The following is a 20,966-nucleotide window of genomic DNA, read 5'->3' as shown; positions in this document are numbered from 1 at the left end:
CTTCACGGGACTTGTTAATTTGCCCCAAGCCTGTTTCTTTTTTTGTAATATTTCAGATTGTGATGAGGGGTTGACCTATTCGGTGATATAGATTTGAAGATGAAGTAATTTATTTAGTTGATCATTAATTTAGGAAAAAGATTACAGCACCACTGACCCATGTTTAAAACAGGAATTTTGGCCGTACAGGAATGTTGCAGATGACGGATGTAATTTCAGAGGGTATAATTTGAAACGCCAATAAGAGCAGCCCCAAATAGTGATCGGTAGTGTGAGTGAGTGAATCCCGTGATGGCTCTGACTCTCTTAATTACGAATCTTTTCAATTCTTATTCAGTCTTGACATACAGTCGGATTTGTTACTGTAAGGTGCTGCCCCTATGCGTATCATTAGCGGTAAATTTGTGAACTAAATGATGGTTCAATTTTCCTACTGCGGCGCGCGAGTAATGAATTAGTTCATATATTCGCCGTCTACGATATGTATAGGGGCAGCACTTGACGGTGCTATTCTGGTAAGAGCTTTGAATACTAGCAGTAGTGTATGAAATCCATTGATCCTGAGAGGACAGATTGATGATGAAATAAGGGAATCCCTGGACTTTTTTTGCTTGGAGTAAGGGTACCAAACACGGTGGGGGATTCCCTTAGATATTTGGCTTAGATGTACTGGCATACCTGTACTGGGATACCCCTCCTTTCTAAAGGTTTGATTATTTCAAAAGTTAGGTTGGGTATGTGGGGCGAAAACCACTTCAATGCGTAGCTAAGATGCTGGCCTATGAGCCATAAGCAGGATTTCCCCACAGGGGTTTGGCGATGGGCTTGGATTTTATTTCCGGGTTGTTGATAATCTCGCGAGAATGGCGCTAAATATGAACTGCGAATAAGTGATTTTATATAGTAAAGCGTGACGACCGTCTGATAATGATTCTTAACGACCAATTGTTTATCAGAACTTTATAGCGGATAAATAAACAATATAAACACAAGGTATTTCCGTGATATTTTGAATTTATTCGCAGTTCATATTTAGCGCCATTCTCGCGAGATTATCAACAACCCGGAAATAAAATCCAAGCCCATCGCCAAACCCCTGTGGATTTCTCCTGAATTCACGCGCTTATATATGAACTAAACTCTCGGATTTCTTGTTTTTACTATAGGATATCGAAGAATTGCGAATTGGTAAATCGATCTGAAGCCGCGATATCTGGTAATTTAAAAGATTTAAACGATGATGCTGAATTTCAGGCTGAACTGAACTGCGCTGGTTCAAAACTGGTCGTTGTAGATTTCTTCGCAACCTGGTAAGTTGCCCGACAGACCGGGCCACCACCAAAAAAATAAACAAAAATCCATTCCGATTTTTCCGTCAATCGGTGGCTCTTTTGATAAACTATTTACAAATTGATTGAGAGGTCAAGAAAAACATATGCCGTATTTGCTTTAACCTTAACCCTATCACTTAACCTCTGTGTACTAATGGATCTGTTTGTATTTGTTGATTTATCTGGCGCTTTTAGGAGGCGCCCTTGTCATCAAAGGCTACGTTAGTTTGTAAAATACAGTAGACTCTGTCTCTTACTGCGGTAACGTTGAGACTGGTAAAATTCTACCCCGGGTTGGTGTCAAATACTGAGTAAGAGTTTGTGAAATACAGTAGACTCTGTCTCTTACTGCGGTAAAGTTGATACTTGTAAAATTCTACCCCGAGTTGGTGTCAAATACTGAGTAAGAGTTTGTGAAATACAGTAGACTCTGTCTCTTACTGCGGTAAAGTTGAGACCGGTAAAATTCTACCCCGAGTTGGTGTCAAATACTGCGTATGAGTTTGTGAAATACAGTAGACTCTGTCTCTTACTGCGGTAAAGTTGATACTTGTAAAATTCTATCCCCAGTTGGTGTCAAATACTGAGAGAAAGAGTTTGTGAAATACAGTAGACTCTGTCTTTTACTGCGGTAAAGTTGACATCGGTAAAATTCTACCCCGAGTTGGTGTCAAATACTGAGAAAGAGTTTGTGAAATACAGTAGACTCTGTCTCTTACTGCGGTAAAGTTGACACCGGTAAAATTCTACCCCGAGTTGGTGTCAAATACTGAGTAAGAGTTTGTGAAATACAGTAGACTCTGTCTCTTACTGCGGTAAAGTTGAGACTGGTAAAATTCTACCCCGAGTTGGTGTCAAATACTGAGTAAGAGTTTGTGAAATACAGTAGACTCTGTCTCTTACTGCGGTAAAGTTGATACTTGTAAAATTCTACCCCGAGTTGGCGTCAAATACTGAGTAAGAGTTTGTGAAAAACAGTAGACTCTGTCTCATTCCTCAGCTGTTAACTGATTGGCCGATTATGAATACTTAAGATTAAACTCATGAATATTCAAACAGACCTCATAAATATTGTAATGAACCTCATGAATATTTACGGATTGATTTATCTAAGATGATACAGATGAACCGTTGGGAATGTTTAAACGAATCGGACGATCACACGTTGAAACACGCTCTCTCTCCTAAAGGCGGATATTTACAATCGGACTGCGAAGAACAGTTGATAATTTCCCTGGAATTCTCACAACCTGTTAAACTACGTTCGTTAAAGATGTACGCCCAGACGGTAAGAGACTCCAGCGTCCCTAAGACTCCTTGATTCCTTTAAACAGGGTCCCCATGTCTCCTTGATACCTTCAAAACTCCTTTTAAACTGAAAAAGCTGTTAAAAGGAGCTTGAAACTCCTTCAATTTTGAGAAATAGGCAATAGAAATGTTTGTAATTGTACATTAGACTATGCCTAAATCTGTAAAGTTGGGACCAGGATTTTTCATTACCCAATTACTGGGTAGGCCAGATACTGAATTAGAAGCCAAGTTAAGGTAGTGCTGAGGATAAAACTTGCTTACAAAACACTGAATTAACGGCTTACTGAGATAAACAGTACCCATTTATGAGGAGTCTACAGTAGTTGGGATATGAAAGTGATGCAGACACTTCCTCACAATTTGAAAGTTTCTGCCTTAAAACTCCTTACATTCAAGCTCAAATTATTCAACTGAATTTTTCAGACGGAACTGCACCAAAAACCATTAAACTTTTCACGAATCGACCGCAAACTTTAGACTTGGACTTGGCAGAGAGTATGGAGGCAATTCAGAAAATACAGTAAGTTTTAAACGTTTGTCCCCTCCCCCAATCTCTCTCCCTGAGTCTCCCCATCTCTCTCTCTCTCTCCTTGAGTCTCCTCATCTCTCTCTTCCTGAGTCTCTTTCATCTTTTTTCTTTTTGATCGCAGATTGACCCCAGACGATGTAAAAGAAGGAACTTTAATACCGCTACGATACGTCAAATTCAAAAATTTTTCCACCGTTTCGGTGAGAATGAAAATCATCTCATATTTCAACAGTTAAAACAGTAACAGTTCAAATTCGAAAAAAATAGAAAAATTACAGCTGCTTCGAAAGAGTTTGAAAAAAAACTGCCAAATTCAATGAATTTCTATAAGTCTTATTTAGTCGCTTATTGGAAGTTAAAGATTGATTCTCTAAGATTCTTTTAAAGATTGACTCTAGAAAAGGCTGATTTCAACACAATTTAGTTTTTCACCTGAAGCACAGTCTACTTGTCGTTAATTCAAAGATTTTTCGGAATTTTTGGAGACATTGAGTTTTATTCGAGTTAATTATCTACACATTATGTTAATTTTCCAGATATTCGTAAATGATAATCAAGGAGGTGAAGAGACGACCGTTATTAACTATTTAGGATTTATCGGTTCACCTGTGATGGCTATGAACATGTCCGACTTCAAACAAGTAAGTTTCAAATGGCGACGAAGGCGCCCGTCGTAAGATTGTTTTTTTCGTCGCCCGGTGTTGATCGATTTTAAGATTGTTATTTTCAAGATCATTTCAAAAGATGATGTTTTCGTTAACGATTGAAGATTATTATTTTCGTCGACCAGCGTAGATCAATTTGAAGATGTTATTTTCAAGATGATTTCGTCAGATGTTATTTCCATTGGTGAAGATCTTTATTTTCGCATAATTTAGATAAATGACGCTGACGATGCCGACGGTGGATGCGGTTGCTGCGGCAACGCAAATGATGATAACAATGATGATGATGATTATTATTTAACCGAGGAGGAAGAACCTGAATTTATTAAAACGCATTTTCAAAGGATTTTTATGAGGTTTAATATTGAATTTAGACAACCGAGTTTCTTAGGTCATTATTTCTCCCTGCCCTAGTAGAGTTTATAGACAAATTTCCGAAAGGGTTGATTTATGAGGATATTTGGTGGATGTTAGGCTCCCCCTTACTTCTCCATTCAGATAAGATATTTTTGAAATTTACATTTTTCTTATGGCCACTTACGTTTTGTAAAATTTGGTGATTGTTTATTTCACGTATGATTAGATATTTCAGTCACGGATTTATTTGGAATTTCAACCTGAATTGAGACAATGAATTCTGAGATATTTTCACCATCTGTAGAACTCTGTTTACAGTGGAACCTCGTTTTAACAATTTATCAGTTATTACAAAACTAGAATTTCATTCCAGATAAGACAATATCAATTATTTCCACACTTGATATAACGAATTATAACTAACAGATTTTCTGGTGCCCTGAAGTTCGTTGCAACGAGGTTCCGCTGTATAATTTTCTAGATTCTAAGAATGTTTTACAGACTTTTCGACATCAATAATTAACCACTAAGAAATACTTTCTTTTTATTATTTCAGGTGGCAGGAAAGAAAGGCAAGAGTCATTGATGGCGAGGGTCAATATGCAACGTACATTATTTCACCAAGAAACAAAGATTAGGAACTTAAGGGATTAATTTCACCAGAGAAATGTGACCACATTACAACAGCGAGCGTATGAATTTGCACGAGGCAAATTGAAAATTACCACTTTTATTGCATTGTGATTATTAATAAACTCGATATCATTATTATCATTTACTATATGGTTTTTCTTTTGAGTTTATTTTTCTTCTATCAGAGGATTTTTGTAGGCTTAAGTAGAATTTAACACTTAATGTGGAAAAAAGTGGCAGGTGGCAGTTTTTTACTTAGTGAATTGCATCAATGCCTAATCATGACTTGTCTGACTTATCACAACTAGTATCCTCATGGACAGACTGACCCTGTACGCATGATTTGATACCGCCATACTCTGACCAAAATCAAAAATTTGGATAAGAGTAAATTGGAACATCAAGAAACGAAATTCTAATATGGACTTTCCTAAATTTACATGACGATGTACCGTTTAATCTCCAGTTGAGTATCAAAATTAAAGAAAACAATTTGTTTTTTTTTTTAAATTATGAGTGGTAAGCATGAAGTTTTTGGCAGAATTTCAGAGGATCTGTGCTCCAAGTAATTAAAAATGCCTCATATATCTCCCCTCAATTGAATCGAGGAGTTTTTTTTAATGAAAATCTGTCTATTGACGGGATTCTGTGATAACAGTAAGAATGATGAATAATCGTGAATACATGGTATTAGTGGGTTTTCCCCCAGGACTCAAATAGACCGCTTTCCTCGTGCATGTGAGGTAGTTATCTCGGGGTGCATGAACTGTCCGTGACTAATAAACTAATTTCATTAGTAAATGTTTACGCGGTTTCTATGATAGGAAGACCTGTGTTGGTGTGAATCTTTAACTGGAAGTGCTATCGGTTGGTATAATTTATAAATTATTCTAGAATTTAAGAAAAAAAACTGGCGGATGCTTATAAATTCGGAAGTAGCTGTTGGGAATCAAGTAATTTATTTCATGGCCTTATTAAAGTTCCTCCACTATATTGTTCAGCTGACTACTGGTGCGTATTCAACCCGGCAGTGGAACCTCATAATGTAAATCCATTCAACAATAGAGACACAATTGCGGGTTTTCAGAGTTGTTGATATCATTTATACGCGCTATTGAATACGTCACCGGCTGACCACGGTGTACACAAGCATAGGCCTCATTCACCTCTGCACACTCACACTGTGAACATGCTACCGTGGATTCTCCTCCTGGCGATTTTCGCTGCGCTCCCGCTCCTGCTCCTGTTCCTGCTTCCTGAGGAACGACGTCTTTATGTTTTATGTGTTACTGTTTGTCTCTGTGCTGTCCTGTACTGTTCCGTGTTTATTAATCCGTTCTATTTTTCAGCAATTAACCCGTTTTATTTTTCAGGGCCGATTTCTCTGTCGAATTTCAACGTTTGCTGGAACAAAACTAATGTCCGAAAGCGTCAGCTCTCCTTCGCCGGTCATGTGTCGAGGATTTCAGACAAAGAGTCGGTCAGGAAATTCTGCCCTCTACACGCCCTCATACGGAACACGGAAACCAGGATGACGAGGCCTCACTGCCCCCACCTATCTACAAAGTGTGCCGAGTGATGTCAATGACGGGCATATCTGTGGGATTGCGCGGGATACAAGTGGAGCGGTTATACTGGATTGTCACGCTACTAGCATTCATTGTGTCCTTGTGACCACCCGGATGAGGGATGATTCTACTGTCACGCTCTTTGTTTCTGGTATTCTGAGTCGGCTGAGGGATGATTCTACTGTCACGCTCTTTGATTTCTAGTTTGAGTGCTAGTTTTCATTGTGTCCTTGTGACAACCTCGGTCAGTGGATGAAGTCTCTCGTCGGCTTGTGAGTGCTAGTTTCATTGTGTCCTTGTGACAACCTCGGTCAGTGGATGAAGTCTCTTGTCACGCTTTTGGGTGCTAGTTGAGATCCTGAATCTCAACCCGGTCAAGCTGGTTGTACTGCGCTATTTGTGTTTCGTGCAATTTTACAGGTGTGTCAGTTACTGACGTCGCCCAGTACACCCTGCAGTTAGATGGGGAATGTGAGGCGTTGTCATTCTGGTTTTCGAGTTCTGTGTGAGGGCGTGTAGAGGGCAGTATATTCCTGGCTGGCTCATTGTCTGGTGTTCTGGGCATGTGACCGGCGATGGAGAGCTGTAAAGCTTTCGGACATTAGTTTTGTTCCGTACCAGGTTTTCATCGCTCTTCTCTTTTTTTTTATTTCAGGATTCCCAAGATGAAGAAGAAGATGCTGAAGGCGACTACAAAGAAGACGATGCCGAAAAAAGAACACTGAACTCAGCAATATTGAAAGTTAAGTTGATACACATGTAAATTACGATGTATGGAAAGGATTGTGTAACTACAGAATATCATTCTTTTGCTCATTTCAGCTAAACTTAATCTGGAAATGCCCAGCTTGATATCAACCTAAAATCTACCCACCAGAAGTGACCACAAAAGACTCCACCTTGATTAAACCAACCACCGAAAGACCTGCTGCAACCGAACCTGGCAGTCTTGACCTCATTCTGCATAAGCAACAGGAATGCATACATACCGGGACATAAAGCTAAGTTGATTTTTCATACCTGGAGCAAAATGCATAGGCACTGGAAAGGATAGAGCTGGTCAAGCTCGGCATCTCCGCACTACTTTATTGAGGCTCTGTGGCCGGTATATTGTTGATAGTAAAATGAAATATAACTATATATATATATATATATGTATAAAATAATTATAGGCCTACTTTGGCTGATAATTAAAATGAATATTGGTCAGTTATTAATTCAGATTTTTTTAAGTATGTACAATTAAGATAAATTCATTATCTTATGTGACATTTGAAATTTTCCGAATGTACCGTAGATATTTCAGGCCTCATACGACTATTGTTCAACTGACTATCAAGATATAGAGATAGGACAATTTACTAATCAACCAATCGCTTAGATATTAGCAATCATTCAATATCTTATAATGTTTGATGACAAATTTTTCTGGTGTAGATATTTTAGGGCCCCGTATACATTAAGGCTGGCTTTACCTGTAAAGATATATATCAATTAAACTTATCGTTGGTTAATAGATTTTTTTACAAATAGTATATTGATACATTTATAAACATTCAGGCACTTCACAGTATATATTATGTGCTGCTTTACCCATTGCATTAATGAATTTCTCCGCGGAAAGATCTATAAAATAGTGTCTAGGGCTCTATCGAGATCTGGTGTAATATGGGGTAAACTATGGACTGTGGATCTTTTAGAAACTATGATTACGTCTCAGCACTTTGACAAATCTAGAATGAAACAAAGCTTAAATTGATCCAAATCATTCCCCAGAGCCATACTTTGTGCCTTGTTTTACGCTATGATTATTGATTAACTGACAATTATCATATATATAGCTAGGACAAATTGCTCATTAACAAATGGCTTAGATATCCATAATTAAGATTCCACAATCAATATTTCATGTAAGATCAAAAACTATATGTAATACAGGTCCATAATATAAATGTCGTTAAACTGAAAATTAAATATAGCTGATATATGTATGAGCACATCTGAATCAGTTTCATCGACTGATCAGTACTTGCATCTCAAACTGCCGTACTTACGGCGACTGGTCATGCTCTTCAATATTGCCAAAATTTACCGAAACCTAACTGATTCAAATAATATCTAAAAGCCATACTGTGTGTCGAGTGACGCATAATAGATATAGTTTAACTGACAATTAGAATATTGCTTGAATTACTCATTAACGTATTACTTAGATATCTACAATTAAGGTAAATCCAATTGTTATGTGAAAATATTTTTAGTTCAGGTCCATGGACATTTAAAGCTGATACATGTGTATCTGAGCACATTTATTTATCTGTATCTAGTGAACCTATTGTCTCTTACAGCTGTATTAACGCAGATTTACTTCCGATCGAAGGGAGATAAAACAAATCTGTGCACAAATACATTCCTGAATTTGGAAGGGGGAATATTTCAATTTCACTGTGTATGTCAGATTGAGAGCCTTATTCTGACAGGATATCCTAAATTTAGGTCTTATTCCTCTTGCTAATAGCTCTCTTTTACTAACCCCTCTCCTTCAAACTATTTTCTAGCATCATGTCTTGCACCGCACCAGGGAGGTCCAGTCATAACAAGGTCTTTTGGTCCTTATACACAGTGTACTATATAAGGGAAATAAAGATTATATAGCCATTCGGCTAAGGGAATTTCTAATTTACCACTAAAAATATGCTTTTTTATCTTTAATTTCTGATGAATTTAAATAGTGACGAATTCACCACATCTGAAATTCTACTCATGTAGATTTTCAGGCTCCATATAAATATTGTTCCACTGACAATTAAAATATAGCTAGTATGATTACTAATTAATGGTTCGCTTAGATACCTAGAATTCAATTAAAATTAATTCATTGTAATGAATATAAGTGAAACTTATTCAAAATTGCACAGTGGATGAGACGACTGTATCGTGCAATGTCATCTGCGTCTAACTGGGCCACATGTGTGTGTGGGATCTGTTGAATCAGTTAGGTTTTGGGGGATTCTGGGTTAGTTAAGCTAGGTATCAAAAGCTCTGATGCAAAATCAGCAGTTCAAATAGTGATTAATTCAAATTCGTACCGGATCTGAAATTCTTCTCGTGTAGAAATTTCAAGCCCCATATAAAATATTGTCCGAGACAATTTCAATTATAGCTAGGACATTAAGGACATTATCAATTAACTAATTGATTTGGTATCCAATTCAGCATCTTAATATAAGGCAAAAGTGCTCAAATCTAAACCATAGGGGTTGATAAGACAACTGTTTTATTTAATATTGATTGATATATAAAGAATACTGGGTATGTTTTAACTCTGTCTCTAGTGCGTGGGATTTATTGAATCTTTAAGGCTTTGCAGAATTCTGGATTTGTCGAGTTGTGCGAATGATTCGAGGTTTCTTAAATCTGTAGAACCATGTTACTTATAGGATCAGTGTGCTCAATGCTGGCAGCGCACTCACTCTTCAGTTAGTTATATTATCATAATTACAAAATCATTGTATATATTAGGAGCAATATATAGAATTAATGAAATGGATTAGAATACCAATTACTGGGTACAGATGTCACCATCTGTGGGTAGAAAACATCTCTTAAGTTTATTAACTGACGATGAAGTCAATTTGATAATACGAACATGGTTTAGCTGACAATCGAAATATATATAGGCCAATATTACTAGCAGGTTTGCACTGTATGATGGGCCTGGGTTTCAATAAAAGACACATCAAGAATTTCAAGAAGATAGAAGAGAAAACAGTTCAAAAACGATTTGATAAGATTGATTATGCATTACTAAATTTGTTGTAACTCTGGTATTCCTAGAGATGACTATAGATGCTTTAGTTGAATTGTTGTTAAACTATAATAATCAACCATTGCTTAGATATCTAGAATATAGATGAATAACAATATGAGTTGAATTTCATATGAATATCATTTAATAATTGACTATTATCAAAATCTACGTATCGGCCCACATTGCCGATCTTATATGTGAATTGACACATTAATTATGATCAGTGATATTCGAAAGGATTTTCTGCTCACAAGATTCTGCTATTTTTTTAGCCAAACTACTAATCGATTAGTCATAAAATGTACAAAATGATCTTCAACCTTGTAATATAGATATCCAAAATCTCGATGTATTAAAATAGGCAGAAAAAAAAGTTAACCCCAATCAGTCGCTTTCTGACTGGATGGAAGATTGTTTGAATGAACCGGAACCGAATTTCGCAATTACTTGGATTTAAAGAAAGAAAATTATGTAAACTCGACCGCCGATCACACAACTATATCTGTACTTCGATTTCTGATTTTGAAAAAACCCCGCCTGTTTCGCTCCCGGCAGGTGTGGTGGGTTTGTAAGGGACACCAACTCAAATCAACCAAACAAAATCTACCAATCGCCCGCAGAAAAATCCAACCAGCTCAGAAGATCGTCACCGATACTCAACCAATCAATCTTGAAATGTAAGTTTATTTTTATGGAAATCATTATGATTAATTCTAAATGAAATATTTTGTCATTACAGGATATCTTTCATTGCAGCTAAATTTCAGCTATCAAAAAGAACCAAGCTTGAGATCAGCTACTCGTCCAAATCCACCAACTGGAGCAGGGCACAGATGAGGCCAACAGAATCGAATTCATTAACCAACCAACTAATAGGATAATCGCCAATAACGAACCCAGCAATCATAAAAGGTAACTTGATATACATGGAATCATTACGATTAATTCTTATTGAAATATTTGGTCATTACAGAATATTTTCTTTTAATCATTGCAGCTAAATTTCAACTATGCGAAAAAACCCAGCTTGAGATCAACTACTCGTCCAAAATCGACCAATTTGAACAGTGCACAGATTAAGCCAACAGAATCGAACTCATTAACCAACAAACTTTAGATGATCCACGCCGATAACGAACCCAGCAATCATAAAAGGTAACTTGATATTCATGAAATTATTAAGATTAATTCTTATTGAAATATTTGGTCATTACAGGATATCTTCTTTTAATTATTGCAGCTCAACTCGAAGGAGAAACCCAGCTTGAGATCAACTACTCATCAGAAAATCTACAAGTAGATGAATACTGATCGACCCATTTTTAGAAGTTGAGGAGCCAGCAACTGATTAATCACTCAACGATGGATTCTTCTACAAACGGTGGTTGATTTCTATAAAACATCTTATCAGGAGCTGCAGAGACTATAATGAATCTTGATTCGAGCGACAAAGCTAATGGATTATCTCGTAAACACTGATTCAGGATAAACACTGTTTTAAAAGCAGCAAAGACAATAGTGTATCTTATTAGGAGCAGCATAAACAATAGTGCATGTTATAAATACTGAGATCCAGGAGCGGCAAAGACAATAGCGGATTTCTGTAGTAAAGTATTGATTTTTTTACTTATCACCCTTCAAACCAGTCTGATATAGTGTTTTGAAGGAAATTATTTTATAATGTTTAATGCAATGTGAGAGTCTAATAAAAGCTAAGCTCCATTAATTCACGATATTGGTCTTCGATCCTTGGTTGATAGAGAAGTCTAGTTAGGTTAGTCACTAGGGGTAAATGGTCGCGTCGAGCGCCTTGTTTGGACTCGTAGGTCTCGTTACTGATTTCAAAATTGAATCGTATATGTCGATTTTCACATCAAGTTTTAATTTTGAGCCTCCATCAATCTGTTAGATGATCATAGCTACGTATTTGAAATCAAAAGCTTTATTTGAAAGGAGACCATTATTTACATTTGAGAGGTAAAGCTAGGAATAACAAGTTATAGCTAGGACTAATTTTGAACGTTTTAACATTGTTTATAGCTGTTTGAACTTCTTTTATTGTAATGGGTAAATCTATATCACGAGATGGCTCTTGTGAATAATCACTTGGCTTCAAATTGGGTGTATAATGATTATCAACGAGTGGCAGTGAATCAGTAGCGCTTTTCTAAAATGGGCCCAGGAACTTTACAGTGAAAAAATGCCTGCAGTTGTAAATAGAGGAGTATAAATAATACATAATACAAACTACAAGTACATAAATTGATAAAAAGTAAATAAAAAAAAACCCAATAAATAATAAGTAGTAAATAATACAAAATACAAGTACATAAATATATATACATTAATAGATAATATTAGAAAATAGATAAAAATAATAAACAACAATAGAAACAAACAACAAATTAATACTCTATTTACATGAATAGGCATTTTTTCAAATATTTATCAACAAGGTTCTTCATTTATCGAACAACCTTCCCTAAGTATAGCGAAAACCCGATATCTTTTCTGTTGTTGTTTTAAGCATTCTATCGGACTCGGTTATTGTAATGAACAAAACAAATAACCATACATCTTAACTAAATCGAACACACATAAAAAATAACTGATATGATAGAATGCTTTGAATAACTGTGATGAAAGATCGACCCGTCCTTTCAACTAGCCGCGCTCAATCACTGCTGTGACTGTTTATTGTTATACATGGGTAGACTTACTATCTTAAATCTGGTACATACATTTTACTTTTTAGAAAGAATGTAAAACAGCTATAAACTTAAGTTATTGATATAATTGATTATTTACCGATTGTATGATTATGTTGATGTTTTCGAAGCTGCCAGAAAAAAAAACATCAGAATACTTAGTATTTAATGCCAAGGTACTTGGACATCTTTAAGACAAGGTTAAGTAGGCAAAATTCTAGTTTTCTAGTGGAAGTAATGATTAGTTGATACTGAGATTTCCAGAGTGAATCTGTATGTTCCATCTCTAGTTTTAATGCTCTATGTTGGTGACTATTATTGTAACACATAACGCATGTTTGGAAATTAGGAATTTGCATGATGATTCCTCGATTAAGATATTATTGTTGTGTGAATAAAACGATGTACATTTTCATCATTCATGTTGTAACATTTAGTTGTTAATTTTTATAACAACAATTTCGCTGTGGTGCTTTTCAGCGGTTCATAAAATACTGATTTAATTAGCAGGAGCATAGAATAGAACGAGCAGTTTCTTGATAGGCCAACTCGAGGATACAGTGCTAATTGGTCAATTCTCCTAGTTATCATAGTTTGCAGGGTTTGATCTAAGGAATAAATGCCACTTGACCTTGGGGCAAGCATATGCAATATCACTTCCCCCCCCTCAAAAATCAACTTGCCCTACATGAGCAGTCCAATTGTGACACAATCATCCCTTGCATTGAGTGGGATAAACGCTTTGAGACATAGAATTACACAAGCCCGGTGGACAAGTGATTGTGATAACCTACATGCCGTAATGAAAATATACTTGTCCCGGGCAATTGGACTAGTGCTTAAATCAGACCCTGCTTTGTTTCAAATGTAACATTTGTGAAATAAGCTAGTTGATAATTAAAGAAATCTCTCAGACGAGGAAATTTTTGGCAATGTTTTTATTTTTCTTGTAATAACTAATATTAATTAGTTTACCTTACACTTTCCAGAGTGAGTGAATTTGTAGGTTTTATGTTGAACTGTTTTTTGAATAACTCATTTAGCGAGGTATAATCGTTGTGTAAAGAATAAAATGATATATATGTTTCGTCATTCATACTGCGGTGCTCATCAATGGTTCATAAAATACTATTTTCATTAAGGCCCTTACGGAAAATAGAGTAGCAAAATAGAGCAGCAGTCTCTTGATAAATGAGGATAAAAGAACAGTATTAATCAGTAGATTATTCTAGCTATGGACTCTAAAACCATGGTTTAACAATGTCTATATGGGTTCTGAAATATCTGCACAAGAAGCACCTCAAAAAGTAAGTTATTGAATCTTCACTTAATTGTAGCAAAGCCATTAGTTATTAGTAATTGCCCTAGCTCTATTCAAATTGTCAGTTGAACAATATTTATGTACTCGATTTATATACTCTTGTTGAATGCATAGAAGAGAATACCTCCAAAATACTTTGCATTAAATGTAACATTTGAGAAAATAACCAATTTGATAATGTCTTGAAACCTCTTAAATACAAGGCAAAGGTGGCAAAACTAATTATCTTGTAAAATAATGTTAATGAAAATTAAATCTAAGACTGTTTAGTTAATCTAATCTTACGCTTTCCAGTTTGAATTTGTGGATTTATCTCCGGTTATAATGTTTTTATGTTGGAGACTTTTTTGAAATACAGGTCACGTTTTTGTAAATGACTGACGCACTTCCTCCAGTACATGAATACCTGTCATTTAGGTATAATTGTTGTTGTGGAGATAAAACGACATGTTCATGTCAATTGTTCATAAAACATTGTTTTATTAAGGTCCTATCGAATAAAGTTGAGGTTTTTCTTGATAAATGAGATGTCCTCAATCGATGTCATTTGAAAAATTGACATGATAGATTCATATTTCATGAAATATAACAAAGTGTCGGTTATATTGATCTACTGATCTCATGAATTGTCAAATTCATAATCTTAGACTTTCAGACTAATTCAATTTTCAGTTTTTTTATGGATCAAAGTTCATAATTCTTTGTGTATTTTTGTTATTTTCCTATTGATGCAAATTGTATAAATCAGCTGTAGTGGAAATGTATCGTAGATAAAGACTTCTAAATACCTTACATGTAACTTTGTTTTTAAGTTAGTACAATTTCATACATAGTAATAGAAATAAAATTACTATTAAAATTTGAGAAAATAAGCTAAAAGTTAATAATATGATATGTGAAATAAAATGATGTAAAGAATGTAAATCAGATTGATTAATCCTACGCTTTCCAGAGTATTTGGCCAGGTTTATCTCTGGTTTTAGTGCGGGGAGCCATGGACTCACGGTTTAAGAGTCCATGGTTGTGGGCCATAGACGTTTCTGTTTTAGAGTCTATGGTTGGACCATGGATGTATAAACTCTAGTTTATAGTTTATACGCCTATGGTGGTTGGACTAGTTGTTTTTGAAAGTCCACGTGTTTGAGGAACTTAAGTTATAATTCCTCGAGCACAAACCTGGCATTTTGTATAATTGTTGTATGAGAATAAATATGATTGTTTTTGAAATGTGTCATTCATTTTAGTTAAGCAACAAGTGTTACTAAAACGAAGCACTACTAAAAACGAAGACTATATGCACCCGAGAAAACCGACCAATTAACGTTTCAGGCAGAGGTGGTACAGAGCGCCCCAAGTGATGATTTCGAGTATCTTGGATTTCTTTTTAGTCATGAATAGTTTTAATAACCTCAAAGTGCATAGGTCTTCGTTTTAGTACCGGTGCGCATAGTTTTTAGTAACACCCCCATTTCACTGCCCTGCTGTAAAATTAACTGCTTTTCACGGCCGGTCCCGTGAATCATTTTCACGAACCCAGGGCCACCTTCGGTTATCTGAGTTGGTTAACTATAGTCGAACTAAACGAAACAGAATGTCCATTAGTCGGAACTATATTCCGGAAATAGTTCGAAAATCGGAGTTGACGATCGTCCAGATTGTGTTCCTCGGCGTCCGTCAGAGACGATCGTCTCCGTACGAGGCGGCAGACGCACTTCTCTAGAGATTCGATTTGATCTTTCGATAGGAAATTTTTCTTCGGGAATTTCACGTCGAAGTGGATGATCAGTTTGCCTTTCTCGAACGGACTCTTGTAGAGCGGCATACCCTCGCCTCGGATCGCTTTGATTGTACCGTGTTCTATTACATCACCGGAGACGGAAGAAAAAGACTAGACATGTTGCAAATCCTTGTAAATCATTGATTCATTTCAAAATTACAAAAAAAACAAATTTTATCATTTTTTCAAAAGTGTTTAATGAATGCCATCCAGTTTCTCCAGCACTCTGCTTCGTTATAAGTATGTATGTCTGAGTAGTTCCGATGCTAACAAGTTCGAACCCACGGTTTACCTGTCGGATCTCTCGCTAACCGTCAAGTGCTGCCCCTAAAAGTAAATTAGCGGTGAAACTGCGAACTAACTAATTACTCGCATACCGAAGTAGGAATACTGAGTCAGGTCAGATCGTGAGCGTCAAGTGCTGCCCCTGAGATTGACCATTAGAAAAACATTTTCTATACATACTGGGCAGCTGTTTTATTTGTTGCGGCTGGGAAAGTGACTTTTCAAATTAGGGCACCGCCAGGGATTTTCGACGGGGCCTCCCTGCTTGATCCGCGCCCCCGAGGGACTCCGATATTCCTTGAAAATCAAAGCCTATGGAGCATTCATTTATAGATTTACAAAGTTTTATTAGATCATGTATACATATGATTTGAATAATCGATGGGAGGGTTAAAATTGCTCCAGCAAAACTCCTAGGTGCGTCAGATATACCGTCTTTCCATGAGGGTAACATCCACGGCATCGGCGTTCCTAGAAAATGAAGTAAAAATGATATAATCTCCAAATAGTTCAATTTACCTCTGTATTTCTCTTAAATTAACTCTACAGTTGCAGACTGCATCCTACTTACGTAAATGAAGCCTTTTCTTGTTCATCGCTACGCCCCCTGTTTTCGCAAACAAACACTTTTACCGGACAATTCCATCTTCTGTAACAAGATCATCTAAACTCTTTACAACATCAGAACTGTTTGGAAGATTTAAGTTTTCTAAAATGCTTTAGGTTTTTATGCAATTCACACGCCGCGGGCCTCTTCCATAAACGACAATGCTATTTTTAGCTCGTGTATCAAAAAACAGTGAACCTACACAGTACTACTCGTCTCGTTACTTATTTCAACAAAATCGAGAAAACCATGGATAGCGTTGTTCCATACTTACAGTAGGAAATTTGACGTCGTCGATCACGTTCAGCTCGGTGAATTGACTATCTGTACAAATCAATGTAACTTCAGTGCTGGAAAACCTGCACGAAAAGAAACGTGAAAATTACTATAGAATTCAAAGTGATGAATTAAGCGGAAAGTGAGTGGAAATAACGGAGTTGTATAGCGGAAAGTGAGTGGAAATAACGGAGTGGTATAGCGGATAGTGAGTGGAAATAACGGAGTGGTATAGCGGAAAGTGAGTGGAAATAACGGAGTGGTATAGCGGATAGTGAGTGGAAATAACGGAGTGGTATAGCGGGAAGTGAGTGGAAATAACGGAGTGGTATAGCGGATAGTGAGTGGAAATAACGGAGTGGTATAGCGGATAGTGAGTGGAAATAACGGAGTGGTATAGCGGATAGTGAGTGGAAATAACGGAGTGGTATAGCGGATAGTGAGTGGAAATAACGGAGTGGTATAGCGGATAGTGAGTGGAAATAACGGAGTGGTATAGCGGATAGTGAGTGGAAATAACGGAGTGGTATAGCGGGAAGTGAGTGGAAATAACGGAGTGGTATAGCGGATAGTGAGTGGAAATAACGGAGTGGTATAGCGGATAGTGAGTGGAAATAACGGAGTGGTATAGCGGGAAGTGAGTGGAAATAACGGAGTGGTATAGCGGATGGTGAGTGGAAATAACGGAGTGGTATAGCGGGAAGTGAGTGGAAATAACGGAGTGGTATAGCGGATGGTGAGTGGAAATAACGGAGTGGTATAGCGGGAAGTGAGTGGAAATAACGGAGTGGTATAGCGGATGGTGAGTGGAAATAACGGAGTAGTATAGCGGGAAGTGAGTGGAAATAACGGAGTGGTATAGCGGGAAGTGAGTGGAAATAACGGAGTGGTATAGCGGATAGTGAGTGGAAATAACGGAGTAGTATAGCGGATAGTAAGTGGAAATAACGGAGTGGTATATAGCTACCCCAATGTACTATAGTACTTTAGGACGATCCTCTGAGTTTCCTCGATGTACACCCAGGACGCAGGAGCTGTCGCTTCACCAAATAGATAAAAATTCCTTTGTTCACAAACCTGAAAATAATGATATCTTTCTTCAATTCTGTCGAGAAATATCGGACGCGCTTTGTGTCACAGAATGAAACTATATCAATTTGAATTGAAAGCACATCGAGTGGCCTAGTTCAGTCAGTCTTGGTAGTACAAAGTCTTATTTAGGACCAGAAATTCATTCTCAAATGATTTATCCCGGATCTGTCCTCTTTCGATAGGAAAGGGCTCCCTTTTATGGTGAAAAGCAGTTGACCAAGAACATTGATTTTAATCTATTCCTGACTGTATTGAAGTTTGGTTTATAGGCATGGAAACATATTGTTATAAATTCAAATCATGCAGTCACTTTTCTTTATCTAACCCCTTTCAATGATGACTTTTTGGATATCCTTCAATACAGTTTAAAATGGATTATAAATCAATGTTCTCGAGATCAACTGCCAGTGCTTTCTGATGCTAATAAGACTTTAATTAGTACCATCGAAACTGACTGAGCTATATCACCTGATGTGCTCTTAAGTCAAGTTGAAATAGACGGACATTAGAATTACTTACAACAACATCTTTACACAGATCACCGAGCGTGAAAGGTGTACACGGGTTGTAATAATACGTAGCGTCCCCAAACTCATTCTTAACAGAAAATCTAAAAATGAAAAAAAAGGTCCTGGCTACTTTTCGTGCGTCTTTCGTTGACTAATGGACCGTTATATGTGCTGAAATGCTATTTTGACCTGTGTTCTTTCAAGCCCGCCCCGCTTAAGTACAGAGCTAGTAGTTTATTCAACGTTTCAACTTTAACCTAATAGTCATCTTCAGGAATACTGTATTCCTTGAGCTATGTGTAGTTTATTTAACGTTTCAACTATATCCTAATAGTTATCTTCAGGAATACTGTATTCCTTGAGCTAGTGTAGTTTATTCAACGTTTCGACTATATCCTAATAGTCATCTTCAGGAATACTGTATTCCTTGAGCTAGTGTAGTTTATTCAACATTTCGACTTTATCCTAATAGTCATCTTCAGGAATACTGTATTCCTTGAGCTAGTGTAGTTTATTCAACGTTTCGACTATATCCTAATAGTCATCTTCAGGAATACTGTATTCCTTGAGCTAGTGTAGTTTATTCAACGTTTCGACTTTATCCTAATAGTCATCTTCAGGAATACTGTATTCCTTGAGCTAGTGTAGTTTATTCAACGTTTCGACTATATCCTAATAGTCATCTTCAGGAATACTGTATTCCTTGAGCTAGTGTAGTTTATTCAACGTTTCGACTTTATCCTAATAGTCATCTTCAGGAATACTGTATTCCTTGAGCTAGTGTAGTTTATTCAACGTTTCGACTTTATCCTGATAGTCATCTTCAGGAATACTGTATTCCTTGAGCTAGTGCAGTTTGTTCAACCCCGACTTTTTCCAAATAATAGTCATTTGCTAATAGGATAAAGTCGAAACGTTAAATAAACCACTAGCTTCGGTTACATTTTTGGACTTTGTTTTTCCGTTATTATTGTGGGATTCTCTCTTCATAACTCCCCCTGGTAGGGTATCAATGAACTAGTAAAATAATGACTTACGCGGGTTTATGAGGATTGTTACTGTCAATTGATGACAGATCAATAAAACCACTCCCGTCGCTCATTTTACACTTGCATCCACCCGTCCATAAACAATCTTTTGACGACGAGCATATTTGTAGATGATAAACCAGGATTAAACAAACCGTTATTAATAATCCACGCCACTGAATCGATGATATCTCAACCATCATGATCGACTTCAACGCTTACACCCACAGACAACTATTAGAATTATCAGGTGCTATCACCGAAGTTATATTTATGGTTGGACTCCAATCAGGGCACATGGTGACCTATAAAAAACACACACCCACGTGATTTATACATATCTCGAGATTTCTCGTAGGTGCTATCACAAGACAAGTGAAGATGATCTTAGGTAGAGAGTCATAGAAGCAAAAACAGCACAAATATCATTTTCTAATGAGTAATATATATTTATTATAGCGAATGTTTTCGGTATCTCCCGAAAACGTTCGCTTTGATAAATATATATATTACTCATTAGAAAACAAGTGAAGATATTTATCTTTTCCATAAACGTTTATATCGTGACCTATAATAAAAACTCACACCCACGTGATTTAAACTTATCTCGCGGTATCGCGGTACACGTGACCTGTATTGTATTTATTCTAGGAGTGATTTTATTAAAGTCATGTGACATTAAGAAGGTGTATATGTGCCCTGACGACCATGTGACTGATCTCATGGTCGTCTACGATCCGGGTACCGCAGATTGTAGCAATTCCGAAGCACTTATTTCATCTCATTGAATTTCATTTCTAATTTCACTCATTGAAATTGTTTGTAATTAGCTTCGTCTAATTCTATATAAATACCAGTATGATATGTAAATTTAATCACTCACGCTATGCCTGAAGAGGGGATAATGTAACTCCCGAAAACGTTCGCTTAATAGATATATATTACTCATTAGAAAATGAGATTTGTACTGTTGTTGCTTCTATGGATTTTGACTTATTTCATCTGTCTTAAAAAGTTAGGCCTAAGGTTGCATAGTAGGTGGAAAGCTGACTCCGATGAGAACAAATTGTGACGATGTTCGTAGTGTCAGTCAGCTTTTATCTAATCGCAATCCGACCCGTCAGTGGTGTCACAGATCTCGACCGTCAAGTGCTGTCT

At 36.7% G+C, this 20,966-nt stretch overlaps 2 protein-coding genes and 1 long non-coding RNA gene across 3 annotated transcripts; 2 read left to right on the top strand and 1 right to left on the bottom strand.

The window, feature by feature from the left end:
* Positions 1 to 1,485: 1,485 nt before the first annotated feature.
* On the top strand, positions 1,486 to 4,923 carry LOC141907123 (thioredoxin-like protein 1). The gene is made up of 6 exons (XM_074796693.1): positions 1,486 to 1,493; positions 2,391 to 2,614; positions 3,063 to 3,162; positions 3,293 to 3,371; positions 3,708 to 3,812; positions 4,750 to 4,923. Exons 1-6 carry the CDS (start codon positions 1,486 to 1,488, stop codon positions 4,777 to 4,779), a joined length of 546 nt encoding a protein of 181 aa, XP_074652794.1. The 3' UTR covers positions 4,780 to 4,923.
* A 5,445-nt stretch (positions 4,924 to 10,368) lies between these two features.
* Positions 10,369 to 11,815, top strand: LOC141906692 (uncharacterized). Its single transcript, XR_012619393.1, has 4 exons — positions 10,369 to 10,882; positions 10,962 to 11,117; positions 11,203 to 11,360; positions 11,446 to 11,815. It is a non-coding gene; the product is annotated as an uncharacterized LOC141906692 (long non-coding RNA).
* Positions 11,816 to 16,651: 4,836 nt separating this feature from the next.
* On the bottom strand, positions 16,652 to 20,046 carry LOC141906689 (uncharacterized). Its single transcript, XM_074795973.1, has 6 exons — positions 19,818 to 20,046; positions 18,791 to 18,881; positions 18,147 to 18,256; positions 17,178 to 17,262; positions 16,868 to 16,945; positions 16,652 to 16,767 (listed from the first exon to the last, which is right to left on the bottom strand). The coding sequence occupies exons 1-5, from the start codon at positions 20,009 to 20,011 to the stop codon at positions 16,895 to 16,897; spliced, it is 531 nt and encodes a 176-aa protein (XP_074652074.1). The 5' UTR covers positions 20,012 to 20,046; the 3' UTR covers positions 16,652 to 16,767; positions 16,868 to 16,894.
* Between the last annotated feature and the right edge of the window lie 920 nt (positions 20,047 to 20,966).

This window comes from Tubulanus polymorphus, chromosome 6 (assembly GCF_964204645.1).
Source record: "Tubulanus polymorphus chromosome 6, tnTubPoly1.2, whole genome shotgun sequence".
In the NCBI taxonomy this organism is placed as follows: domain Eukaryota; kingdom Metazoa; phylum Nemertea; class Palaeonemertea; order Tubulaniformes; family Tubulanidae; genus Tubulanus; species Tubulanus polymorphus.
The sequence above is the reverse complement of the archived record's forward strand: the minus strand, read 5'-3'. Positions and strand labels throughout refer to the sequence as shown.